Genomic DNA, 27,793 nt, shown 5'->3' with positions numbered 1-27,793 from the left:
CCGAATGGGGGTTGGGGTCTGGGCTCTGTTTCGAGGGGGACTAGTGGCTTCAGCAGCCGCCACGTGGGTCCGGCTTTGGTGCCGAGGGGCCTCGGGGCAGGGCCCTCCCTCACCTGGTGGACAGTGCGCACAGGGAGCCGATGGCCACCGCGTACTTGGCGCCCTCCCAGCCCACGTGCTTGAAGGCGTCCGGCAAGGGGCTGTCCTTGTCCAGGCAGAAGTACGGCATCATGAGTGTGAGGGCGGCCGACACCCCGAAGTAGGCCACGAAGCAAATGAGGAGGGACGCCACGATGCCCACGGGGATGGCTTTCTGGGGGTTCTTGACTTCTTCCCCTGAAAGCAACAAGGGGTCAGCCCAGGGAGCAAAGGCAGCAGAAGGTACCCACGGAACCCGTGGGATGCTGGGCCTTCAGGTGCTGAGGGAAGCCCTGTTGGGTTTTTGGGGGCTCGGGGCCATCATTGTCACAAAGACAAGACCAGTGCGGCCCTGGGTGGCAGCCTTGGCCCTCCCAGCATGGCCCGGGCACAGGAAAGGCACGTTTCCTCTGGCAGAGAAAACCCAGGAGGCTCTAGGAGGCCCAGCCTGTGCAATCCGCCGGGATGACAGTGTTTTCGATGGCCTCACTCCTCCCAGACGGTGCACAGATACGGAATCAGGCCGCAGCGAGGGCTTTTACCATCTCGCTGCGACTGCAGAATGACTACTGACGCTGATGATGCAGATCTCCCTTTCAGGCACTGCCACTTGGGGAAGTGATATGGGAAGGGTAGCAGGAAGCCAATGACTTGCGAGTTACTCCTGGATGAGAGAGTGGCAAGTGGCAAACGTCCACGGGAAGTGACCTCACAAGCCCCGGGCCTGTCCGCTGGGAGAGCGGCTCGGCCAGGGCCCTGGGCTCCAGGCAGGTGGACGGCGGGCGGGCCTACCTGTGGTGGCGATGCAGTCGAAGCCCACGAAGGCGTAAAAGCAGGTCGCCGCGCCCGACAGGACGCCAGAGAATCCAAAGGGCATGAATCCCCCGGCGTCAGGCTTCCCTTCCTTCGTGTCACTGGAAAAGAGAGCCACAGTCAGACACCCAAGGCAGAGCACGATGCCCACGGCCCCCCACCCAGCCTGCCATCCCTGCCCGGCCCGGGGGGTTCAGAGCCCTCTGCAAACGACCCTGGGGGCAGCTGCTTGATGGCCCCCGCACCCAGACCCCTGCTTGAAATGGCCCAGAGCCACAGTGGCTTGCACAGCCCCTTCCAGAAGCATCTTATAAACGCAGGCTTTGGTAGGGGAGAGGCAGGGGCAGTGGGACGAGGGGAAGCCGATGACTGCGGCTGGTCCCACATGCTTCCCTCCTTGGGCCCCAGAGAAAGACCACGCACTCCAGGGCGACCCCTAGCATCCCCAAGGGCGCCGGACCCCTCCCCAGGAACCAAACACAGAAGTTGCCAGCGAGTACCAGTGACGTGAGTTTTAAAGCAAAGGTGAAAAAGAGTCAAGTGTTTGCGACAACAGCAGCCTCTCTTAGCACCCATTGCACGAGCCCAGGAGCCATCCCAGAGGCCTGGAGTTTGCACAACCTCTCCATACAGGTGGGGCTGCAGCACACAGCCTGGCTTCGGGCCTGCACTCAGGGCTGCATAGATGTTTGCTGAATAAATGAATGCAAAGTAAAACAACTATGTTTTCTTAAACCCCAGAAGGCCAAAAGATGCATGCCTCCATAACTATGACAAAAAATCACCCCAATGTGCTTCCGGGTGTAGCTTGGCACCTGGGCCCCCATCTTCCCCTTGTAGGGAGGCGTCCGTGCCTCCTGCTGCCCACTGGGCGCTGCACAGCCAGTCCCCACGCCTCCCTGGCCATGGTCTTGAGCTGTCAGCGTGAGACCCTGCCTGGTGCAGTCACCCGAACCATCCCATTCACGCTCCCCCTGTCGCCACCTGGGAAGTGTCCAAATTCCTTTCCAGGTGGGGACCGGCAGCCGCTCTGCTCCCCCTCATCCCCCACACCCTGGGGTGGCAGCGGGACCCGGCTTTGGTGCCCGGGAGCCCAGAGGAAGACCACTGCCCCCGCCTCGGTCAGTCCCCGTGTGGCCACGGCTCCGGGGACACGGCTGCCCCAAACCACCTTCACCTCCCAACGAGAGGAGAGGGGGAGACGTGACTGGATGTTCCAGGTCTGTAAACGCTGGTGCACGTCAGGCGAGGGGGACGGGCTCATTTTGTGAAATGTACTCTCAGTGAGATTTAGCCACCGGCTAATATAACAAGCAAAAACTTCAGACACAGTTATTCTCTTAGGAGGATTAAGTCTTAATTCCAAGAGAATAACCACATTTCTCAGTTGCAGAAACTGCCACGGAGACGCCAGACTTTCGTGGGTAATTAAGTTTCTAAACATAGCATCCACCGTGGTTTAGTAAGTAACAGCACGAGGGAAACCCCAAGGAATAAACAATGGGATCTAGGAAAACTGCTGTTGGACTCAAACAAACATTTATTTTATCATCTGAGAGGAAGACAACTAATCCGACACTCCAAGAAGGCGACACAGAACTAACTGCGAGCCGTCCTCCCGGGGCTGGGCGCAGGGACTGTGGGCAAAAGTCCTGTGAGCTTGGAGTCCTGAGCAGACAACCACGTTCCACCAAGGCCCAGGTGGCAACCAACCGCTCAGGTGGAGGATGAGAAGACCCACGTGCGAGAGAAACACTGCCAGGGCTCTTCCTGTGGTGTCTCGTGAACACAACACTGACAGACGGGAAGGTCTTTCCTCCCCCTGCCCAGGTCCCTGTCACTGTCCAGACAGACAGACGGATGGATCGGACCCATGGAGAAAGGCCCTTGGGGGCCCACCCCAGGCCTGCCTTCCCCATGGCGCACAGGCCTGTGGAAACAGCCACGAAAGGAAGAAAGTTCACAACATCACCAACAGGCTTGGTTTAGAAAACTCTTTCGGAGGCCGAGGCCGAGGCAGGGGCTTCACGCACATGAAGTTGCAGAAGGAGCCAGAGATGCAGGGAGGTGGTCCAAGGGCTGGGACGTGGCTGTGCCAAGCACAACGCTGCAGCGTCAGCACCAAGGGAAGCAGGGGGAGGGGGCAGGGGAAGCCCCTTAGCCCCCCGAAAGCATCAGGGTGGGGCAGCTGGCTAGCCCACGGGGCCCAGGCCCTGTGGCCACGGAGAAGCATGTCGGCAGCTACTCTGGAGCTGGCAACACAAACCAGTGACAACTGCCTGACACCACCCGTGCCTCCTCCTGGAGCCAGGGGACATCAGGCAACAGGACACCGTGCAGCTCTAGAGAACGAGGCACAGGTGTAAGAGCCTTGCAGCATGTGCAATTAGGTAAAAAGTGCAAACCCGGCTGTCTCTGTGAAAGAAGACAGGGGACACAAATATGTATTTGTATTTGCATAAAGAAAAATGGAAAGGTCCCACAAAAAGTAAAATGGTAACACAAGAAAAATAGAAATGACTGCCTATGGGGGGTGGAAGAAAGAGGTAGATGAAAATAGGATTGGGAACAACTCTTTTCATGTAAACCATTTCATAATGTGCTGATATATGAACCGTGTGAAATATGAGATACCCCAGAGATTAAATTCAGCTTTTTTAAGGCTTTGGGAGTTACTTGTCACAGTGGCAACGTGTCAGGAGAAAACGACCATGAAACCAGTTCCACAGAGCCTGCCACCAAAACACCTTCCAGAACGTCTTACTAGCTCTTAATATACGGTCAGTTCTCACCCCAAGGGCACACGTGCTGGTTTGCAGCTGGGGTAGGAAGTTCCCACTCAAGAGCCGGGTGCACAAAAGTGAGGGACGGAAGGATGGAGAAGTGGGAGCCCCCGCCCAGCCCGGCGAGTGCCCAGCAGAGCCAGGCTGAAGCCCCAGGCCTGTCCTTGGTCCAGCCAGCTTTCTACCAAGTCTGGGTCATCAATGCTCACTGGTCACTCAGAAGTCAGCAAAGAGAATAAATGGCCAAGTAAGAAGAAAAAGAGTCATATTCATCAATGTTTCCTATGACTGTGGGGTTCGGCTGGTGGGAAGCTGGCCCCGCGGGACGGCAGGGGGTGGTAGGGGAGGTGGGGGGAGGTCTCCACGTGTGGCCTTTCCCCCTCCATCAATGTCAAACGTCCCTCCCTCATCAGGACTCCAAGCCCCTAACTGCCACCCTGACAACCACTGGACGCCCCCCAAGTTTTAGCTGCACACGTGGCCACAAGGAACAAGGGCTCTGGTTCTTGGGCCCTCGGTGACCAGGTGTCGCACCTGAGTCTGGGCAAGGGGGTGGAGGCAGAGTGGCATGCATCTCCCCCAAGGGATGGGGGCTTCTGCCTGTGGCCAGCACTGGAGACCGGGCTGTGGGCCCCGGATCTGTGGCCCCAGGTGACCTTGGGGTGTGGGCCGGGTACCAAGCCGTGGGATGGAGAAACTGGCCTCTCCGTGCAGGGAAGCAGCCCACCATGGCCGGACAGACTGCCGGGAAAAAAGCCCTGTCTTGTTCAAGCCGATGTGGTTTTCGGATCTCCATCCTCCCTGACGGACACCCATCTGTGCCGGTTTGTATGTATTATGGCCCCCAGAAAAAAACATATTCTTTAATGCAATCTTGTGTGGGCAGACATATTACTGTTGATTAGGTTGGAACCTTTTGATTGTTTCCATGGAGGTGTGACTAGTAACACCTTTGATTGGGGCATGACCTGTCGACGGGACTGTTTCCATGGAGGTGTGGCCCCGCCCATAGAGCTTGGGTCTTGATTAATTACTGGAGCCCTATAAAAGCTCAGAAACAAGGACTTCAGAGAAGCTGCAGCACAGACAGATATTTCGAAGAAGGCCGTGGGAAGCTGATACTGACATTTTGGGGAACGCCATTTGGAAACGCAACCTGGGAGCAAGCAGAGCACAGCCTTCCCAGCTAACAGAGGTTTTCCAGATGCCTTTGGCCATCCTTCAGCGAAGGTATAATCTATTGATGCCTTAATTAGGTCATTTTCATGCCTTCATGGCCCCCTTTATAAAAGCCAATCCGTTTCTGGTGTTTTTGCATAATGGCACCATTAGCAAACCGGAACACGATCCAACAGTGCTCTCCTAAGAGGCTTCTAGGCAGAACCGGTGCTTCCCAACGACTGCACACTGGGTGGCACTGCCTGAGGAAGCCGTGGGCGGCGGCGGCACGAGACGAAGGCAGTGAGGAAAGCCCCAGAAAGCAGAGCACAACTCGCATCTTGGATGTGAGGGCGAGCAGAGCACGGGCCAGAGTGATTCACGAGCTCCAAGGAGCCACGGGAAGTGTGTCCTAACGTGACAAACCCGAGGGACCCAGAGCTGCCCCCAGGCCTGCCTGCACCCTTGCCCACTGTAACGTGGTGTGACTGGGCAGTGCCCTGCCATTCCAGAGGGACATGCAATTTCAGGCCCAGCTACCTGGCTGCTGACAGAAACACCCGTCTACAGCTGGGAAGTAAGAATACACGCTCACAGGTTTTAATAAAAGGAAAGAGCAACCCCTGCTGCAGGCCTGGAAAACCCTGCCTCTTGAAGCGACTGGTCACACCACCTCCCCCAGCTGCGGTTTTGGGTCTGGGCTGGGGCCTGGCAGTGAGGCCACCAGAGGTGACTGCAGGGCCACAGCGGACAGAGGACGGAGGAGCCTGGACATCTCAGTGCTCCCAGGACGTAAAGTGGGAGCACGACTGGCGGAGGGAGATACCATCAGCTGGCACAAATAATCTCTCCATGACAACAATAAAATTAAATTCCGACTGGCGACCAGGATCCAAGAGGCGTCCTTTATATTGAATTCCCAGCCTGTGCCTACCAACCAGCCAAACCTGCCCTCCCAGTGTTCAAAGGCTACCGTGTTACTTCAAAGCATATTTTGAGTTAATGGGCACAAATAAAATCAGCATAAATATTACTCAGGAATGCCTGGGAATGGTACACTAGCAGTCCTCATTTCTCTGTAATAGAGTTTAGCTCCCAAAAGGGAGGCTATTTTCAGTTGAAATGTTAACTGCATTTAATGCCATGGTTTCCTGTTTGAGTCTCCATGGTCAACGAGGGGCACGATAACGCTGGGTCCTGGGGTTGGACCCCTGGGTGGCATGGCAGAGCCCGGGGCCAACATGTTGCATGGAACCCCTGTCTCAGCCTCCCTTGGGCTCCGATGGGTGTCCGCGGGACCCTCGCCAACGGAGCATGCCCAGGAGGGACTTGAGTCCTCCAGATCCGTCCACCGCCAGATCTTCCCTTTGTGGGAGAGAGGGACACGTCTGAGTCCACACCCCGCCCCCGACCAGGGCATGGAACGAGCCATGGGCGCACCCTCTGCAGAAGCGACCTCATTTGGAAGCCCCTGCACAGCGGCCTCACCATCAGCCTCATTAGAACGGAATCAGAGACAAAATCAAAGTCCCCCTTCTCCAAACTGGGATGCTAAGGGTCACTTGAAAATCTGACTAAATCGGATCAAAAAGATGCATCAGGGCTCTCCGGCTCACCCACACCTGCCGGGGGCGGGGGGGCTCTGGTGAGGGAGGAGGCCTGGGCCCACCCAGGCCACGTGGCCTGCCTCCAACACAGGGTTCCGGAATCAGAAACAGAAGGTGAGAGAACCACTGCTTCTCAAGGCAGAGCAGCCAGGGCAGGGAGTAGAAGACAGAGGCGATCATCATCAGATGCTGACACTTTGGTAATTCGAGAAACCTTGGATGAAAGGCTATGATAGAAGTTCCCTGTATTTCTTCCCTTCTACATCATTAATATAATAGGAAAGCATTTAAAAATAAAGTGTTATTACCAGGGTGTTACAGATAAAATCTTTTCTGAATACAAAAGATTCAGAGGTCTTATGAGGGCAAGAGAATGCCTTTGTGAGTCTGACAATGATCCTGAGCTATGCACAGTTTCGGAATTGACATGAAGGTTTTCATTTCCCTGAATGCCTCCCTTTGTCATATAACGTTCTGTCCAGTTTAGGGAAATAAACATTAACACAAATTCCAAACTTATTAAAAAAAACCCCACACTGATGTTCATCGCAGTATTATTCACAACTGCCAGAAGAGAGAAGCAACCCAGGGTCCATCAACTGATGAACGATCAACCAAATGTGGTAGAAGCACACAATGGAGTATTACTCAGCCGTAAAAAGGAATGAAGCCCTGATACATGCGACAACCTGGATGAACCTGGAAGACGTCATGTTGAGTGAAATAAGCCAGGCACAAAAGGACAAATATTGTACAATACCACTGTTTTGAAACAATCAGAATAAGCAAACTCATAGAGTCAGAATCTGGAATATAGGTTGGGATAGGGAATGGGAAGTTAAGACTTAAAATGTAAAGAGTTCCTATTTGGGATGATGGAAATGTTTTGGTAATGATGATGGTGACTGGTAGCACAAAACTGTGAACATAATTGATAGCAATGAAATATATATTCTGAATGTGATTAAAAGGGTAATGTTAGATTGTATATATGGTAACAATAAAAATTTACCAAAAAATCCATGGGTCTACACTACAAAAACAGGGAACCCTAAGTTAAACCATGGACTATAGTTAATAGTACAATTATAAAAATGTGCTTTCATCAATTGTAAGCAATGTTCCACAGCAATGCAAGGTGTTAATAATAAGGCGGTATTTGGGAATCCTGTATTTTATCCTTGATTGTTCCGTAAACCCACAACTTCTCTAATAAAGTTGAAAAAAGTACCATGCCAGTCTGATCATAGCTCCTTTTAAGGAAACTTTTCTCCTATAGCTATTCTAAAGATTTTTGTTTTTATTTGGTTTTCAGCAATGTCACCATGCTTCACCTAGCCATGGTTTTCTTTCTGAATGTGACGTTCTAGCCAGTTGTGTCCACAAACACACGTGTACGTTGTTCAAAACCAAATACGAACGGACTGTCACGCGCCAAGAGACTGAAGAAACGGCATACTTGTTCAGGCACAGGTGCCCGGACGCGTTCCGGAAGTCCTCCCCGGCGAGCTGCCAGTTCTTGATGGACCCCTTCACGAAGCCCGACACCATGATGAAGCCCAACACCAGCACGTTGATGCACGTGAAGATCTTGTTGACCATGGCCGATTCCTTCACTCCCAGAGTGAGCAGTCCTGAAACAGGGCACAGGCAGAAAACCTGGGCTCAACATGCTGCCCGCACACCAGGTGGAAACTTCCGGGGACCAGGGTGGAGAAGCGGACAAGAGGGTCACTTGGAAAGAATCCAGGGGCCTCGAGCCTCTTAAGACCTTGGGAGCCTCTGGGGATGGACTGTCCTGGAGGCAGGGATGCCTCCTGGGCTCCCGTGGGTTGAGGACACCGCCCGGGGGTCCCCTGGCACTGCAGAGCTCAGGAACTTGTGGACAAACAGCTGTGGAAACCAGGTTCCTCCCAGGGGTGCAGGGCAGGCTCTACCAGCAGACACCTCGCAGTACAGAACTGGGGAAGCACGGTCTGGGCCAGGGCTTTATTTTCTCCAAGTAGGAGATACTTTGCTCTGTGGCTTGGTAGAAAGAGAGCCTTTTGGATGTTCAGATGTGGCCATTATTGTCACAACTAGTACAACTACCCTGTGCTTTTGGAACCCCTGGACATAGGGAGTCGAGCTCGATGTACAGTAAAAAATACGTAAACTCACATTAAAAAAAAAAAAAAAAATGAAGTGTTAAGAACATGCAGGAACCTCACAACCACACTCTCTTTGAGGTCTGAGTCCCAGGACCATCCCACGGGAAACATGCCATTTCAACACTTCCAGAGCTGACCGCTCTGTCGGGCAAGAAAAGAGGCAGGAAAAGTCTCCGGGAGACACACATTCGCTATTTAATGAGACCAATGTCTCACCACATAAGCCTTTTTTATATTTTAAAATTAAAAATGCTGTATGTGTTCGATTAACTTCTGAAAGGCAAATGTTAGAAGGGAATTGGTCAATTAATCGCAGAGGAACACCTCCTCACCCTCTGGTGTCTTTGTTCTTTCGTGTCCCTCCCTCCCGTTTATTAAAATGAAAATCTCCCAAGTGCAAGCTTATTTTCTGCCAGCTGGACCAGAAATACTATTGAGACTGGCCTGCATGAAATTATTTCCATTAGGTGGCATGTAATATGAGGCATGTTGTTTTTAAAACTCATCCAGGATTTTCTAACCTCAAATGAGAAATTACCTGCACTTTAGCTTAACGTTGATGCAGCAAATGCCACATCGAACAAAACCTCCTCCCACCCTTGTGCCTGAGACATGCATAAATGTCATGGATAAACAGTTGCCATCAGCTGGGGCTCAAGCAATATTTGGAACTTTAAAACCCGATAACTGTGACGTTCACGTGAAACGTGTTTATTTCAAGGATGTTTTGATGGCTGTTGGGTGTAAAACCAACCAAGATGCCTTTAAATGTCCAGGCTCGCACTTTTGCCCCAGATGGACTCTCTCTCCCCTACATTTTCCTAGCTGACTAATGATGTCAACTAGCAGCTCATCAGTCTTGACAAATGGTCACCCATCGAGTCAAAGGGACTTTTATTCCTGGATTACTTGTACAAAAACCCCGTGGTGCTAAAAAAAATCATACTGTGCAAACCGCTGTACCACCCACCTGATACTCCCTTTCAATTAAATGACATGTAACAACAGCTCTTAAGTAGGCCGACCCTGTGTGAACCTACAAAAAGCCATGAAGGCAGGGACAAATGAAGGTGATCGCCTTAATGACAAATACAAAGGAAAAAAGGCAAAAGAAATGGGAGGCGTGAGAGAGAGAAAAGAAGAAAAGGGAAAGCAGCTTCAGAGCAGCCTGCCGTGGGGCCTGACCTCTGGACATGTCGGTGCTGTACCTGTCAGGATGAGAATGATGACCACAGCAAACACGTCTGGGTTTTCAGCCAGCACTCCGGGGGCGTTCAGGGCCATGTGCGTCCGCGAGAACTCCACGATGGGCTTGCCGATGAGCTCGTCGAACGTGGCGCTCCAGGCTCTCGCCACGCTGGAAGTACCTGTCACAAAATGCGGGTACCAGGGGAAATTGAAGGAGGGTCTGCCACCAAGCCCACTGCTCACAGCATCCGCGCGGGGTCACAGACCACCACATGCTATCCTGCTGAAGCAGGGTTCAATCAGTGCTTCTGCAGAGGTGAAAGGGAAGAGAAGGTTTCCGGGACATGGGAGAAATGCGCTTTACCAGGCAACCCAACACGCGCACGTATGCTGTGTCTCAAGTGTACAGATACCAAATAAAAGCTGTACAAAACAGTAGCTGCCTTTACTGCCTGAGAAGCACCTGGTGGCATCTGTTCGAGCCTACCTATTTCACTTCACTAACTCCTGCTCGGCTGCAATCGGCACTGCTCCGGAAGCTCCCTCTTCCAGGAAGCACCTGGCAGCGGAGCTGGGAGCACCAGCCTCGCTGAGGTCGCTGCTGCCCGGAGGAAGAGGGGACCCGGAAGGTCCCAGAGAGGGGAAGATGCTCGTCTTCAGGGACAGGCACCTGCACACCCAGGGACATTGCCAAATGACAGCATTAACAGATAGCATCGTCCTTTATTTTCCAAGTTGGTCTTGCCACTGACAGTGGTTTGAATTACCCACAGAATCTTACACGGTGTGATCTGCATTGAGCTCTGATGTTGCTATTTGGTCTCGTGATAAAAATTTTCCCAATGTCTCAAAAATTGAACAGCATTTCTTAGTCCTGAGTGGCCAACCCATTGCGGGTTCTGCCCATCAAGGCCATGGTGCAATGATGAACCCCACCGGTGCAGTGCCAGCTCACTGCTGACCCGGGCTCTGAGGCACAGCCCGTGGGGTTAGAGGCTCCCCGCGTTTCCTCCCAGCCTCCCCCGCCCGGCCCCTCACCACGCCTGAATCAGGCTTGATGGAGACACTGTTCTTCCCCAGTAGCTGAGGCTGAGGACAGATCCCAGTGACACATGCCTGAGTCTGAGACAATCAAAGAGCACTGTAGCAGCGAGTCCAGGCACCTCAGGCTCAGTATTTTGTCCATGCCCAGGGAAACCCTCTGGAAGCAGAACGGGCCTCTTAAAATTGCTCCTTTCCCACCGAGGGACTCAGCTTTGTAAGGGCCATTTGTGGTTACAAGTTCTGATGTCTCAGTAAAAGAGCCCGATGACGCGTTTTATTTCAGAACTGGGAGGAGGAAGGTAGGTTTGGCTCTCAGCAGGTGCTGCAGGTGCCAGAAGAGGCAGCCCCGAACGGAGCAAGACCACTGAGGCCCCGAGGCCATGGGTCCCAGCCCGCAGCAGACGCAGTCCCTGGAGAGGCCCAGAAGCCACAGGGACCCCAACAACTCCACCTGCCAGAGCGTGTCGCTTTTCAGCATTCTAAATAAATGTTCAGGGGCCATCCATTTGCATGTCTGCTTTTGTAAACCAGGCATTCATATTCTTTGCATGTTCCTATATTCAGGTGTTTGTTTCTTTTTAAATGATGTGTTCAACTTCAGTTGTAATCAAAATACCAATAATATAACAAAAAGAAACCAGCCACTTTTACCTACTAAACTGAAAAGAGTTCACATTGTTTTGGTTGTGTGGTCTGTTTGTTTTCACTGCTAGTAACACACCTCGGGGAGGGTGCTGGGAAATGAACACTCTCAGGCGCCAACCCAGTGTGGCACGTTAGTCCACAAACACCTCAAAAATCTGCACACCCTTTGACTGGACACCCCGCTTCTTAGACTTGGTTTTAATCAAAAAAAATCATGGTTACCAAAGACTTGCCTATAAAATAATTAACTGTTTGTAATAACAACACAAACGGAAATGACCTCAAAACCCCACAGGGACATTTATCCAGTAAGTTACGCTATCTGTGTATATTAATCTATATCGAATGCCTGTTGACCATTAGGAACATTACTATGGAAAAACAGCTAGCAATATGAGAAATGTTAGCACGTACTGTTCGGTAAATAAAGAGACATACTATACAAAAAATATACATTAACTTCACCAAGTCCCGACGGTGGCACCTCACTGGCCGGTGAACGCTCAGACCCGCCCTCGGCCCTCCACACCCCAAAGGCAGAGAACACCTGGCACGGAGCCGGGCTCAGCAGACATTTGCTAAAAAAACGAATGAATGAATGAATGGGAAAACCCCATTTCTCCATGTTGTCAGATTGAGAAACATCTACTCTCTTCTTTGCGTTTTTCTCTCTTTTTCTACTTTTTTCTATATCACTGATGGATTTCCTCTAGTACTCAGAAAGAAGTACTAAAAAAGCAAAATCATTTGTAACTACGTAAAAATGTCCTAGTGATTCCACGCCTCCCAGTCAGGGGCTGGGTGGCTGGGGTGGAGAGGCAGGGCCCAGGGAGCACGGAGGGAGGTGGGCTCACCGATAATGTAGGAGAGGATGAGGTTCCAGCCAGTGATGAAGGCCCAGAGCTCACCCACGGTGACATAGCTGTACAGGTAGGCCGAGCCCGTCTTGGGGACGCGAGCCCCGAACTCGCCATAGCAGAGGCCAGCCAGCACCGAGGCCAGTGCTGCAATGAGGAAGGAGATGACGATGGCAGGGCCGGCATCCTCACGGGCCACGGCGCCGGCCAGCACATACACACCAGCGCCCAGTGTGCTGCCCACGCCCAGGGCCACCAGGTCGAAGGTGTTGAGACAGCGGGACAGCCGGCTCTCCTCCCGGCTGCAGTCTACCACCTTGCGGCGCAGCAGCTGCTGCCCAAGGCCCAGCAGACCCTTGCAGCCCATGGCGTGAGGCACCCTGCGGGGGAGAAGGAGAGAGGAGCTCATAAGGCCGCGCCTGCCCCCCACCACAGCGCCATCCCCTTGACATCCCTTGCCACGCACATGCACCACCGCGGCTGCCAGAGACAGCGTCCACATGCCACACGTGAGCCTCCAGGTTGAGGGGTGACCAGCACACACAGAAGTGCCCCATCAGTGGATTTTTGTTGAGGTCCCTGAGCTTCCATATTTATTTTGGTTCTTACGTGAGAAGCTTCTCCGGACAGAAATCATGTAACATGGGAAACACAAATACAAATGACATTGCTCCTGCCCTCAAGAATTCTGTCATTTACCAGGAAACATGGGGTGTCATTCCCAGTCCACCATAACACAAGGCAACCCAAGCATACCTTAACTTGATTATCAAAATGCCAAGGCCTCACAAACCAGTGAGATGCTTGACAGACATCACCAGGAACCCGAGGGCACAGCCTGCAGAGCTTCCACTTCTCAGCTGAATTTTCTAATTGTGACTACTCCAGGAGCCCCTTTCTTCTGGACCAAAATGCTGGCTGAATGCACTAACGTACTACTGAGTATGGATTGAGGAACGGCACGTGTTGGCATCTGGCTGATGCCATCCAAGCCTGGAGCACAAAGGAGGACACAGCTCCAAACATCAGGCGGCAGCAGCCACAGCTTGGGTGGGAACTGTCCTCATATGAGAGACAGGGCAGTTTTGCCCTGGGCACCTCCTCTGAGGGGAGCACAGCAGGTAGGATGGGCCGGCAGGCAGCACCCACCCCGGCTGTGACACAGGGAGATGGGGTCCAAGGCCCGAGCTGAAACCCAGTCGCACTCTTCTGCAGCAGCAAAGCACTGCACAGCCACTGGGTCTCCAGGGAGCTCACGAGGGCCTCTCTAGCCACTATAATTAACTTTAATATCATCTAACCTACTCCAGACTCAGTTTCGGTGGGGAAACACATTCCAAATACAGAATTCAGGCATCTAGGTGTGGCACAATAGGACCCAAACCTCTACACTGCAACCCCAGATTGAGAAAGCCATACAAAAGGCACCGTGACTGAAAAAGCCCAGATTTTACTTCTAGACTCCGGAAATATCCTAGAATAGAGCGATGGCTAACAATGTATTGTTTCAAAACAGATTCCAGGCTGCAGGGTTAACCCCAATTTCAAGCTCAGACAAAACAGCACATTAAATTAAGCACATTTACCACACAACTGTTCAGATTTAGTTAGATGGTTTCATTATTTCTGTTTCCATTATCGCATGAACTGCAGTCATACTCAGTTTTTAGCACTATAGTTTTGAGTTAAGAAGAAAGCTATGACCTATTAATCTTTTCCTCTCCCAGTAAGCAGCTATCATTTCTGAAATGCTCAGCAAAATGTGAAAATCCTGATAGGGCTGGCAGTTCCCCACCTAAACTGCAGAAGAGTTAGAAGGCTGTGTTCCACATCAGGTGGCCCTGGATTCAAGTCTCTTCTCAGCCACTTGTGGCTGCAGGAGCTTGGGAACTTCTCTGATCCTCAGTTTCCTCGTCTCTGGCATGGGGGAAATAATACCAACCTCTGAAGGTTGTTATATGGGATAAAGGGGATTTATTCAACACATTTTATTGAGCACATACTGTGAGCCAGATTGCTCTCAGAGCAGTGCAGCAAGCAGCATTTGTGAACATCCAGTCAAGACTTTTTTTGTTTGTTTGTTTTTTGGCGCAGTGCTTGACACACAGCAAATGTGAAATAAATGAAAGCTAACTGTGGTGGTTATTGGTTTTTTTGTTGTGTGTTTCACATACATTTTATTTCGTGTGACCAACAACAGAGAGGATTCCCTCAAGCTTTGTGAGCATATGAGACCAAGGACATTCTCTGTTCTCAATGAGTTTTTTGTTTTCTATTCATCCATTTGTAGGTAGAGGTTTTCCCTGCTTGAGGTAAGTCAAGAATCAATGAATTTGAAACTACCTCTTAGATATTCAAAACTACCTTAGACTGACAATCAGCAAACCAGTCCTTTACCCATTAGTTTTTAACCTTGGGCAACTTGACTTCCTTGTCTGTAAAATGGACATGATCAAAAAGCCCTGCGGAGAATCTTGTAAAGCTGTCTCCAGGAACAAATGAAAAGGAGCAGGTGCACACAACTGCCTTGAAAACGTCCACACAAAAGCCTGCAGGCGAATGCTTACAGCAGGAAGCAACCAAAATGCCCTTTAATAAGCGAATGGATAAGCAAACTGTGGTACATCCCTACAGCGGAACACTATTCAGTGATGAAAAAGAAAGGCTTCATCAGGTCCTTAGAGACATGGATGAATCCAAAATACACATAGTTAGCTGAAAGAAGCCAGTCTGAAAAGGTCACATGCTATATGATTCCAACCATATGACATTCTGGAAAAGGCAAAACGACAGAGATGGTAAAAAGATCAGTGGTTGCCAGGGTTCCAGAGGAAGGAGGGGAGGGATGATTTTTAGGGCAGTGAAACGATTGCATATGATACTATAAGGGTGGATACAGGACATTATGTATCTGTCAAGACTTTACAGCACAAAGACTGAAGCTTCACATATGTAAATTTTTAAAGCATTTAAGAGGTTGGGAGAATCTTATAATAGAATGAATGCAGAATGCAACAAAACAATCTGCCTTAAAAACATATGAATGAAACAACCTCACAGTAGGGAATGAGGGAGAAAGTTGCTCACCTAAGTAACTGTGGAAACGAGTGGAGCTAGTAAAACTAAAGGCAGAAAATCAGCCTGTGCGCTAGACGATGGAGCTGTTTCCCATGGGTGCAGGTTAACTGACGGTCCTCATACTGCAGTACCCGTTTCTCACTACTGGAGTGAGAGGTTACTCATAATCCAGGGGAGATGGCTAGAAGAATCCATGGGGTACTGGATTAGACTCGGAGACATCAGCAGAACTCAGGCTTAGCATAATATAGACACAGATGGTTACATGTAGAAATGTTCATGGATATGCGAACAAATGCAGGTCAGGATGCCCACGTGCATCTCGTTGCTGTCGGCTGTGAGGGTCTAGGCACAGTGACACCCCAGCGGTCATGAGTACAGCCAGCGCCCAAATGTTGGTTTCTAAGACCATCTTCCAAAGAAAGGAACCAGGGCACTTTGGAGAACTGGGTGACCGTGGGACTGACAGGGAATACACAAGATGAGCCCAGAGCATCTTGTAGTGCCAGAGGGTAAGGAAGTACTCCAAAACAACACAAACAACACAAAACCCACACCAATAGGAGCATGTCAAAGGGACCCAGGAGCCGATCAAACGAGCTCCCAATGGCCAAAGCCAGAACAATCTGAGCAACAAAATAAAGTGGTATTGGATCATAGTCCGAAGTATAAAATCCATAGCCATGAGTCCACACTGATACAAATGACTGAATAAATAAATAAATGGGGGAGACATGTCCTGTGCAGAAGTATTGCAAACAACCCATGTAAATAACTCCACCTTCAAGGAGGTCAAGCGTAACTCCCTGCTCAAGAGAGGGCTCTGCAGAGTGACATCCTAGCAAAGAGCACTGTGTGGAAAAGGGGAAAAGGGGAACTCTGCTCTGGAGAAACTGATCAACATCACCCAGCAAGGGGATCGAGGTCACCACCAGCAGTGGTAAGTCATGCTGACATTGCGGACCCTTGGGGCAAAGTGAGGAAAATGCACTTTACCTCTGTGGTCACCTCCCCAAGACCCATCACCCCAGTCTAACCATGAGCAAAACAGACTAACCCCAATTGAGGGCCATTCTACAAAATACCGGATGGAGAAACTGTCAGAGCCCCAAGGAGATGTGATGAGTAAATGTAATGTGGCATCGTGGGTGGGATCCTGGAACAGGAAAAGGACATTGGGGAAAGTGTAAGGAAATGTGAGTTGACTACAGACTCAGTCAATGCAGTCATGTCCACTAATTGTACCTCACATACCACACTAAGGTAAGGTGTTAGAAAGAGGGGCAGCTGGCTGGGGGCAGATCCCTTCTGTTTCCTTGGAAGAAATGCTCTGTTCTCCGAGTGGCACTACCTCCTGGCATCCTGGACACATCCCAGCACCTCTCCCGGCTCACTCACATTCCTGCTACGATGCCAAAGCCATTCGTTCAACCAACAGTGAGAAGAGGTGAAAATTCTCTGCTCAAAACCAGCCTAACCGTTCTAATCCCAGGGATGTCGGCTTTGCATAGGCAACCTGCTGCTGGGGTTGACACAGAAGGTTGCCAGGATGCTTTGAAAGCACTACCTGGAAATTAGGCTATCCCTTCTCGTGGGGAAGGAGGTGTACATGGTGGATACCCATCTTCTCTGAGGAGGTGACAGAAATCTTGTGACGGCGAGACGGGTTTGGCCCCCGTCGCAGATCTGTCTCCTCCCCACTTACTTATTATGAAGGAACATTTGCCCTAGGTGGGATCCATTTAGAAAAGCAAAGAAAATCTGTCCCTTCCCCCCGAGAACTGCCAACTCCAAGTTTTATTCTAATAATCACTAAACAGCAAGGAGTGAAGTGACCTGATGGGTCAGGGTTTCTGAGACAGACTTTCACATGCCCTGTTTTCAAGGTTTCTGATACAGGTGAAAAGGTGTGACTTCATTCCAAATTTAGTTGATGATTCCACGATTGAAAAAGTCCACCTTAAGGTTTGCGGGAGGGAGACTGGAGATGGGTCAGAAGCAGACTGGTACACTCAGTTCCTAAGTGCGATCCTTTCAGGGACATCTTAACACTAAAATCTTATCTGAGCCATGGCGTCAAGCTTTTCCTTGAAGGGGCCTTCCCGAGGGTCCCAGCTCCAAGCAACCCCTGGCGGGTCCGGCCGCCGTGAACTCCACCAGCCCAGCAGCAGGCAGACTGCGGGCCACGGCTGTGGGGTGCAGGAACTCTGGCTCCGTGGGGTCACCACGGGGTGGGCACACCCAGGTCAGTCCTCTGGGCTTCCCCAGGCACGAGCAGCTGGCACAGGGGGGGCTGCCAGGGGTGTTCCCAGCACCCTGTGTGCCGCCAGGATGGGGAAGGGAACAAACACTCAGGCCTGAAGGACCCGGGACCCCAGGTGACAGGAGGGGCCCCCAAAAGGGCGTGCCGGGACCTCGGCACTGAGGGGGACGAAAGGACAGAGCTGGAGGAAGGGGTGACGAGGCAGGCTCCACTTCCCCCGGGGGTCAGCAGGCCCAGGTGCAAGCTCACGGGAAACAAGCTCGGCGTGTGGCTGGGACGGGTTAGCAGGTGCCGTGTTCCGACAGCAGGAGAGAGCGAGACCGGAAGGCCCCAGGAAGGAAGCCGGAGCTTCGAGGCCGCTTCCCGGGCAGAGGAGGTGAGGGATGGGAAAGGCCCGTGCCCAAGGAGGGGAAAAATTCGTCTACTGCAGGTCTACTTCGGCTCCCTGAATACCTGATTTACTGTTTATACAGCATTCGGCACTGGATGGAGGGGTGCAGAGGGAGAAGTCCTACGACAAACAAGCTCAGGGAGCCCCTGCTGACGGGGGGCTGGGGGCACAGCGGCAGGAGGAAGAGAATCAGGTAAGAGGATAAATTGGCAGGAGGAAGAGAATCACATAAGAGGATAAATCGCAGCAAGTGAATGCATAGCAAAAGGCAAAAACCTCAATTTATAAAAATTCCATTCACATACAATTTATAGAAGATATTCATTGATAAATAAAGAGACTCTGAAGGAATCTATTCACAAATGCTGAACAAGATTTAACTTTAAATCACTGGATAGTTTCAAGATGTCACTTACAGAAGTGGAAAAAACAGGCAGAAACCCTTCCTGTTCAACAAAAGGAAAAATTTTGAATAACTTAGTTATTCAAAATGCTGTTTTTTTTCCTAGACTGCATATAGACAATTAAGAAATGCTCAAGCTATGTTAACAGAAAATGCTACAGCAGTATATATTTTTGAATAAATAAAATACATGTATATTTCCCTCACCAGGTCAAAAGTACATCAAAATACTCATAGCAGTAATTGTATTTTCTTATTCATTATCTCCTTTATACTCAAATTTTCCGTACACTTCACACTCAGAGGCCCTCCCTGGGCCAAGGGGTCTGCCTCAGTGAGCAACAACTTCCCAACCCGGGACTCTTTGGGTCACCTCTGGTTAAAGCCCCCCAGGGTGCAGGGGAGTGAGGGACAAGCTGCAGATATAACTAAGTTCCACCAAAATTCACTGGCTGCCCCCACACCTGTTATCCACCAAGCACCATGCTCGACACAGCAGGGTCTTTAGGGTAACACATCCACGGTCCTCACCCTCAGCAAACATAAGCTTATAAACAGAGGCGATAATCACTGCGGGAGCTGTGCCCACAAGTGGTGAGGGCACGCCATGCTCCTCCTTCTAAGTCTCGGTTAGCGCTTTGTCAGTCATAAAATCCCATCGGCTAAAACCTCGCTGAGGTTTTCATTTGCAGGGGCTCTGCCACAGATACTGCTAGTACCAACTACTAACCTACACACAGCCTGTTCAATCTTGTTTACCCCAATCAAAGAATGACCGAGAGAGAGAGAGAGAGAGAGAGAGAGAGAGAGAGAGAGAGAGAGAGAGAGAGAACCCAGGGGAAAGGCTATTAAATATATATCCACAATAACTGGAAGAAACCTGAGAACTGTTTCCGCCTCCAGCCAGCAGGATGTGATTAAAGAGTCTTTGTGCCTCTGGACGGGCGTTTCCATCACCCCAGCGGGCCGTGCTGTCACCCGGAGCCCTGCCCCAGCCTCGTGTGCACAAACGTGTTACGACCAAGTCACACCCTGCAGCCTCCTGGACGTCCTCCGGTGTGTGCCTTTTAAATCACACTCGTGATACATAAAGAAAATGGGCAAAGCTGAGACTTGCCATTGAGTCTCACGTAAATTTCAACTTGCCAGAACATATAAACCGGGAAGCCAACCCCAGGAGCCAGGTGCTCTCCTAAGTCAGGCTTGACATGAACCGGGAACGTTTCATTTGGGCCTCGACAGCCGGGATGGAATTTAATTGGCTCTAAAATCCCAGTTGGAAAAAAAATGTTTTAAACAAAGTTCCCGAGATTAGAATTCAGAATTACCTATCGGAGACTGGCCCTTCCGTGCCCAGGCCTCTGAAGTACTCTGAAAGGTGGGTGAGTGTTCCTTGGCACCTTCTAGAAATGCCCTCTTTTGAAAAGCACAAGAACTGACAACAGGAAGCGGAGCAAGGCAGAGAATTCCATGCAAAACCGATTTAAGTTTCGTTCAACGTCCACAGACTGATGTTTTTCCATTCCCTAGTTTACTCGCTCAGCCAACACAGGCAGTTCACTGATGCACAGCGAGCCTGGGGATTCCTGGGCCCTCAAGCTCCTGTAAATTTTCACCCCTCTGCCAGTGTCTGCACAATTACAAGTAACTCTGTGAAAAAGAACTTTCTAGACAATTCTGCCATTCAAAAGAAGACAGACGCTGTGAGCAGCAGGAGCAGCTGCGGGAACCGACCCCCTGAAGAGGCTCCTGGTGACCCGGGGTCTGCTCCAGACAACCCACATTATACAACAGCAGCCGTCTCCAGGAAAGACACACAAACGCTCCGATTTCATCCCCGCTCCTCTTGTAAGACCGAGAGAGTGGCGTTTAGGTAGCAGATTCCACTGCCCGCAATCCCGTAATTTATAGGTAAGTCCTGGAACCAGGACTTGCACCTGTACCGTCTAAATAGATTCCAGAAGCCCTATGCCACTCCAGTGCCATACTGACTCCAATCTGACCAAATGCCTGCTGCCTGCTGCCTGACAGCACTTCTGTCTGAAATCCTACAAGTGAGACTCACGCAGGCTAAGGGGCACCCTCTCCTTGAATGCTAATAGAACCCCTGCAAAAGTTAAGTCGAAAAAAGTGATTCACGCAGTGGACCCACCCCCTCCCCCTTCCCCCAGCTTCTCGTCACCACCTGCTGGCTCTGGGCAGCTGCAGCTTTATTCAGGAAGTTTTGGAAAACATAAGGACAGCAGGGGCGAAGCATCTGGAGGGAGACTCGAGGTACCTCTCTCTGGGCAGAAGGAGATTATGGGTTTTTTATTTTTCTGCATTTTGCCAATATTTTTTTCTATATTGAGTATGCACTGCTTCTGAATTGAGGGGGAGGAAATCTCTTTTAATGAAACAAACAAGGGGGAAAAAGGAAGGTATGAGGGTCTGAACACAAGTTAAACACATCATGAGACTCTGTCTAGGAAATGTTGATAACTGGGTACATGGGTTTCATTATGCTTTTCTCTCTACATTTGTGCATGTTTGGAAACTTCCAAAATTGAATGTACAATAAAAGAAGTATGCCGTTTCCAACAGACCATGCAGGTTGCAAAGAAAAAAGGATCTATGCATGGGTTATTCAAAAGCTTGGGGTGGGGGAGAGGGTGGGGCAGAGAGAAGGAGGTGGGGGCACACATTTTTGTGTTACACATACATGGTGCCGGTTCACCTCTCACCTGTCGGCAGGTGCGACCCCACCCCAGCTGGGCGGCAGGAGACCACAGATCAGGCGGTGAAGGGCAGGGTCAGAGCCTGGGTTTGCAGCAGAGTAGGGGCATAGGGCCCGGTGGCCAGTGGCAGAGGGATCCGGAAGGCACATGTTTCAAGCAGAGGGAGTGCAGCCGCTGCAGCCACCTCGGGGGGGCCTTGTTTGAAAGAGATTGGAGGGAAAGACTGGGCTGGAGCGCTTTGAGCTGCTCAGCCAGCCCTTCTTCTGCTTAGCAGCAAATCAATACATTTACCTTTGAGCCTGGTATTTTAATCCAACTAATAAAACGCCTCTGCTGAAGCAAATGCTACAGCCTTTCACATTTGCCTGCCATTTGTTCCTGATCCATGTTTTCCTCCCTAAGCATCCGGAGACCTACGTCATGCACACACCCAGTTACCATGGAAATTATCTATCTGGAATGAGGCATGCAGTTGCCAGGCCTTTTTACTGGATGCAGTTGCCAGGTCTGCAAATCCCCGAGCAGGAAATACCACGTTTTAATGGTAGGTCTTCCTTCCTATTTGCAACCGTCTTCACTGGTGGCCAGAATTCCGGAAACTTACCCCAAAAGGAAAGCATTTACAATTTGAGATACGCTGTAGCCTCCTGGCATAGCCAACTACCTTACTTGTCCTCAGTCCTCAACAAGGACCTCTCTTTGGTTTTCCAGCCGCAAGGTTTTCCCTTTAGGTAAGATGCTTGGGAGGTGTCCTAGCAGGAGGGAACAGAATAGTCTAGTACAGGGAAGAAGGGTGTTGGCTCTGCCTGAAATTCCTTTGAGGCACCTGAAGCAAACGGCCAACTCCAGGAGTGCCTGAGAATCCCAGGATGCTTGACCGAGTGACCGAGGAACCGGAGGGGGTCCTCTCAGAGGAGAAGGCAGCTTTCCAGAGAGAGCCAAACAGCCCGGAATGTTGGACGCACTCAGTGACAGGACACTGTTGGACGGGGTCAAGCGGGCAGAGCTCGCTCAGGATGTCAGGTGGTCTCAGAGTTTATCACCCTCCACGGGCAGCTGCTGTGATGAGGGCCACCTGCTTTTCTGTTAACAGCTCCAGTCCAGTATCATAATTACTGTTACCCCCAAATGCTCCTGGAGAGCCTCAGCCCCAGATCCCCCTACAGGCCAACTTCCAACTATCCAGACTGAGAATACTCAATATTCTCCTCTTTTTGACCATTGGACCCCACACCTTTAGAGAATGAGAGAGCACAGATTGCTTCCATTGTTTTAAGGACTTCTTAAAGTCCGAAAACAGACACTGCAACTTATGCTGCGAACAATTCTCTCCATATTCCCCACTGCCACAGAAAGGCCACTCTGAGGATGTCCTGCCTTCTAGAAGCTCGCTGTCCAGCCGATCACTCAGAACTCAGGACCACATTTTCCCGTGCAAACGATGTGACAAAGTTGCAGCAGGGTTCTGAGGCAGCTCACGGAAAGCAACGGACCCCACAACGTTCCCAAAGTACAAGCAACCGTATCAGAGCCATCCGCCCCGGTGGGTCAGAGACGCTGGGAGAGGACACTCGGAGCTGCAGGGCTGTGGCCCTTTAATAGGCTTAAAATCATAATTTCATTGTAGAAAAAAGAGCGGGATCATTTTTCACAAAAGAGCAGATGAGAGCTGCCTTTCAATCTCTCCTCAGAGAGTGAGGGAGGCTCCTCGGTGGGCAACCTCTTGGGTGGTCCCCTCGACCCCTGCCTCCCGCTCTCCCCCATGGCAGGTGTCACACCTGTGTGCACATCCCTTCGCACAGGATCCACCTTGCTGGCAGGTTCTGCGTGAGGGTGGAGGGAGTGGCCGCGCTGGGAGAATGGATGGGGAGGGCCTAGGAGGCCTAGGGACTGCGGGGGACCTTTGGGAGCAGGTCAGCCCCCACGTGCGGCCACCAACAGGAGTGGATTCTGCTGGCATCAGTGGGAAGCCTGGAAGCAGAGTCTTTCCCAGTGAGGTCTCCAGGTGGAACCCAGCCCTGCCGGGCTCCCGAGCCACAAGCTGTGAGCCAATCAATGCGCTGCTCAGGTGAGGCAATCTGTCACACGGCAGACAGATACGTGGCCCAAACGGTCTTAGCAGTTTGCATTTGTTCTCTCTTTATTTAAACCAAAGTAGCTAGACATCAGACCCCCGATGTTTCTTTACCTTCCTCTGCTACCAGTGCTGGAGTAAACCCTGACTTCACCTAAACTACTTTTTTAAGGCTGAATGATTTAAAGTAATTTCCTCCTTCTGGAAAAAGAATGGTGTACCATGAAGTGGATATTAGTCACTTTTTTTTACATTGTGTATCTACTCTGTGTCCCTGCTCTAGAAATTAAGGAGCCACAAAGAGAGCAATATGTTGCTCCTCCCCTCAAGTGCTCACTGCCTGGAAAGGAAAGAACAGAGCCGCAGAGCTATCCCAGCAGCTCGGCAGGTACGGATCACACACCTGCTCTGCGCCCCTCACTGAGCACACACCAGGGAGTTGAGCGGACAAGCCTCGTTGTCCTCGTGGGGGGAGACCAGAGATGACGGGTGAACCCAGGGACCTGAGTGTGACGAGCCCGAGAGGCCTGCAGGTGTGCAGTCAACGTCCCACCTGGCCCCTGGGTTATGCTCCTACATCTGTGCCCCTTCACCCCAGAGGGGGCGGTGACCTGCTGTATTTAGCGGGTTGTGAACTGCCCCCTCATCCCAGGACCTGACAGCACCGAGAGCTCCCCCACGTCCTAACCCAGCACTGCCCGGCCCTGAGACACACACAGAAGTGTGCGATTCACGCTGCTCGCTCAGCACCCACAAGCCCCCATGTATTAGGTAACAGGAAAGCGTTCTAAAATAGCCAGTTAAGACGACCAAAACACATCTCACAGATGCTGCCACAGGAAGAAAGCAGAATGAGCTCACTCTAATTTAAGCGATATTATTAAATAAGCACCTAAGGAAGAAGAAAAGAAAAGGCGTCCAAAGCCTCAACCCGCGGTAGTGTCCTCCCCTCCCGGGTGGCGGGGCCTGGTTTCACTGACTGTCTTTGGGAAAGTGCACCTGGTAATCCTGCACCCTTGCTTCTGACCTTTACAAGGCTGCCGTGGCCTCATAAACGAGGTCCTGGCTTGTTGCCTCGATCCTCCCCAGGAAGCCCTCCTCCTGCCTGCTAATTCTGCTGCTCGGAGCTGCCTCCGCGTGGCAAAGGTCACCTGCCACACCCCCCACCAAGCCCTTCCCTGTGACCGAGGTCTCGGCGGGACCGGCCGACGTGTGCATTCTCAGTACAGCCACATGCTCAGAACTGAGACGGTGAACGGCCCAGGAATGAACGTAACAATGTGTGCGCGTTGGGGGGTCAGGGGTCTGGTGAGGTTCTTTATGCACACACACATACACAAACCCCTGGGGAAAAAAAAGACTTTCCTCAATATTTTTGTGATGAATAAAATAGTGATGATAATGAGGAAGTATTCATGTGCAGTATTTTAATCTGAAAATAACTAGAGCAACCATCTTCAAATATTTTAATAGCAGAACCCCTTTTTCCCCCAAATATATTTATCCAAACCCAATATAACCAGAGCTGGAGCTCTTGCCATTTGGAGAGGGAGGTGGTGGGGGGCAGAGAGCCTCCCCGCCTGGGCTCCGGGTTGCCCCTTGTAACTCCAGGGCGGTCGGAAACACACGGACCGACAGCAGATCATCATTGGCCCCTAAACACAAGGGACAAGCTACTGCAGAACTCTGAGGTAAAGCAAGTACGAGAGGGAGAGGAAGAGGCAGGCACGAGGTAACGGTTCTGGGCCGGAAGGAAAAGGAACGTGCAGCCTGCCCTTGGGGAGACGCAAAGGCCCAAGGGTCCAAGGCCCGAACACGGACTGAGGCCTGCTGGCCGCACCACGGCCAGCGGCACTGCCGGGAGGACACCCCTAGGGTGGGCGAGCTCAAGCTGCCGTGGGGCGCCACAGAGAGAGCCCACGGCAGCGAGCCTTTGTCCAGGGTTCTGGCTGAAGGAGACGCAGTCACTGAAGAAACACAGTGACGTGAAAGGCAAACCTGTTTCCGTTGAGTCCACGAGACATGAGGAGAAGAGCCACCAGAGCCTGGAAAAGGACGGCAGTTATAAATTTATAAAAGAAAAACATAGACGAAGACTTACGGGTCTCAACTGTCGGTCAACTTAAAAAGTCGACAGCACACCGTGGGTGCTACAAGCCTCAGGGTCTAAATAAACCACCGCAATCCAGCACAATCCGGCCGGCGGGCCTGCTGGACGGCCTGCCTGGCGGCTGTACCTGGGGCAGGACGTGAAGATAAAGACCTTTGTCGCTTGAGGGGCTCCTGGACGTTGGAGCACAGACGTCTCAGGGGTCAGATGGGGCTTCAGGCTCCTGAAAGGCAAGAAAGACATCAGGGCTTGTCCAGTTTTGACCCCAGACCTCAAAGTCATATGTCTATTGACAGGGAAGGATGATTTCAGCCAAGCTCAGCATCAAAAGGACATCCTAATGGCAATGAATGGTGTCGGGGAAGGCGAGAGGGTCCATCAGCGGACAGACTGGGCATGGGGCGGATGCCCCCGCGGCAGGGGACTTACCGGGAGTTCGGGTTGTAAATGGGGGCCCAGGTGTAAACAGACGTCTACACACCACAGTGATGGTTTGGCGCTGTATGGACCCCGGAAAACATGTTCTTAAACCTAAGCTATTCCTAATCTAAACCTAATCTATCCCATTGCAAGGTAAGACTTTTTGATGAGGCTACTTCAGTTAAGGTATGCCCACCCCAGTCTTCATCCTATTCCCAAAGTCTTTTATAAGAGAATGAATTCAGGCGAGAGAGAGCGGAGGCGAGGCCAGCCAACGGAAGCAGGAAGCTGAAATCCAGTGGAAGCCAGAAGAGAAAGACGAGGCCGGGGGGGAAGCCATGTGCATTGCCATGTGACTGAGGAGCCCAGGAGCAAGGATCACCCTAGCCAGCCCCAGGCTCCAGTCTTCAGAGAGGAAGCGTCACTTTCATGACGCCTTGATTTAGACTTTCTTTTAGCCTCAAAACCGTGAGCAAATAAATTCCCCTTCTTTAACCCAATCCACTTTGTGGATTTGCTTGAGCACCCCAGGAAACTAAAACCACCACCCTCCGAACGGGGACATGCTACCTCTGCAGGTGGGATTACCAGATTTTAAACAAGGGCGGTAAAAAGCACCACAACGGCTCTATGTGCAAACTCTCGGGGTCCCAGAGGTGGATCCCCAGAGCTCTGAGGCCCTGGTTAAGGGGGTGCAGAGGGGAGCAGTCCCCCGAGTCTGTGTGCGAACTGAGGGAAACGCCAGGTTTCCTCGGGAAGCAGCTGGGCTGCAGTTGTACCATGGGCCTGGTTCTCCTGCGCCAGACGCCCACAAGCTGCACGACCCCAGCACAGCACGCGTCTCACGATGAACTGCAATGGTGTTTCTACAAGCGGGGCCTGCAGCGGCCCCCGGGCTGGCAGAGGGGCCTGGGGCCCCAGCAGGAACACAATCAGCCCCTCACCTCACCAGTGCCCCAGGGTCCCTTTTCCTCCAAGGAACCTCCCAGAAAGTGCCCAGTAAAGCTCCTATTCTCTAAACCTTACTGTTTCTACTCTACACATACTCAGCACTCACCCGGGAGGGAGAACACTCTAAGCCTGCAGAATATGACGTGCATCTAATGCAAACCCAAAGAGGATTATTGTGATGCGGAAATGCATGTAGAGATGCCAAGCAGCAGCTCGAGTTTATAACTTGAACAGCAGCAAACTAGATTTCCAATGACTGATTCCCATTCCATCCCAACCAAAACCTTTGGTACGTTCACTTCTACGTAGCGGTTTCATCCTTTTCCACTTCCTTTCTTGAAAGTGTCCAACCCTACACATAAGTTCAAATAATACTGACCTACTCTTCATCCGCATTATCCACTAACATCTTGCCACATTGGCTTATCTTACTTGGATAAATACGCATTTTCTCATGAGCTGTAGGCTTGACTCCTGAGAACAGAATTCTCCTACGTAACTGTGGTGCCACCATCAAAGCAAAGAAACGTGCCGTGGATTCAGTATTACCTAAATACGCTCCGGGATCACATGTTTCCGGTGGCATCACACTGCCATTCCTGATGCTCTGCCAAGTGCCACGGCAAGGCCCATGGGGAGACAGGCTGGGGCCCCTGCAGTGAGGAGGCTGAAAGCTGTTGACTCTCAGGCAAAGCTGTCTTGGCAGAAAAGAAAGCAGTCGGCTCAGTCTGCCGAAGGCTCTTCGGGATGGGGGAATGTGTCCAGTGAGAGGCTGATCAAGCACCATGGGGAAGGGAAAGAATTGCTCCAGGGAGTGGAGCAAAATGTAAAATTGTAGAGGCTTGAAACAAGGTGCTGAAATGGAAGCTGTCAAAGGGCAGGGGCTTGGGGATGACATTGTCAAAGTGCCCGTAGCCAAGAAAATTTTACTATATCCTTGGGGAAAGAGAGGGGAAGAAGGGTTGATAGCCAAGGGCCACGATCAGATTTGTACTTTAGGAAG

At 51.3% G+C, this 27,793-nt stretch overlaps 1 protein-coding gene across 4 annotated transcripts in view; it reads right to left on the bottom strand.

The window, feature by feature from the left end:
* The window catches only part of SLC7A1 (solute carrier family 7 member 1), a 77,532-nt gene that overhangs the window by 15,333 nt on the left and 34,406 nt on the right, over window positions 1-27,793 (bottom strand). For 3 of the 4 annotated variants that reach the window (XM_037799983.1, XM_037799985.1, XM_037799984.1), the window contains exons 2-7: window positions 25,411-25,642; window positions 12,381-12,763; window positions 9,858-10,016; window positions 7,959-8,133; window positions 931-1,052; window positions 114-336 (exon numbers count right to left, since the gene is read on the bottom strand). In XM_037799983.1, the coding sequence (XP_037655911.1) occupies window positions 114-336; window positions 931-1,052; window positions 7,959-8,133; window positions 9,858-10,016; window positions 12,381-12,750 (1,049 nt within the window). In that variant the 5' untranslated portion in view covers window positions 12,751-12,763; window positions 25,411-25,642. Of the gene's footprint in view, window positions 1-113; window positions 337-930; window positions 1,053-7,958; window positions 8,134-9,857; window positions 10,017-12,380; window positions 12,764-25,410; window positions 25,643-27,793 lie in introns of those variants that run through there. The other variant, XM_037799982.1, reaches the window with a different exon arrangement.

The sequence above is a fragment of the Choloepus didactylus genome, chromosome 12 (assembly GCF_015220235.1).
Source record: "Choloepus didactylus isolate mChoDid1 chromosome 12, mChoDid1.pri, whole genome shotgun sequence".
Taxonomy (NCBI): Eukaryota; Metazoa; Chordata; class Mammalia; order Pilosa; family Megalonychidae; genus Choloepus; species Choloepus didactylus.
Note: the sequence above shows the minus strand (reverse complement) of the source record. Positions and strands in the feature narration are given on the sequence as shown.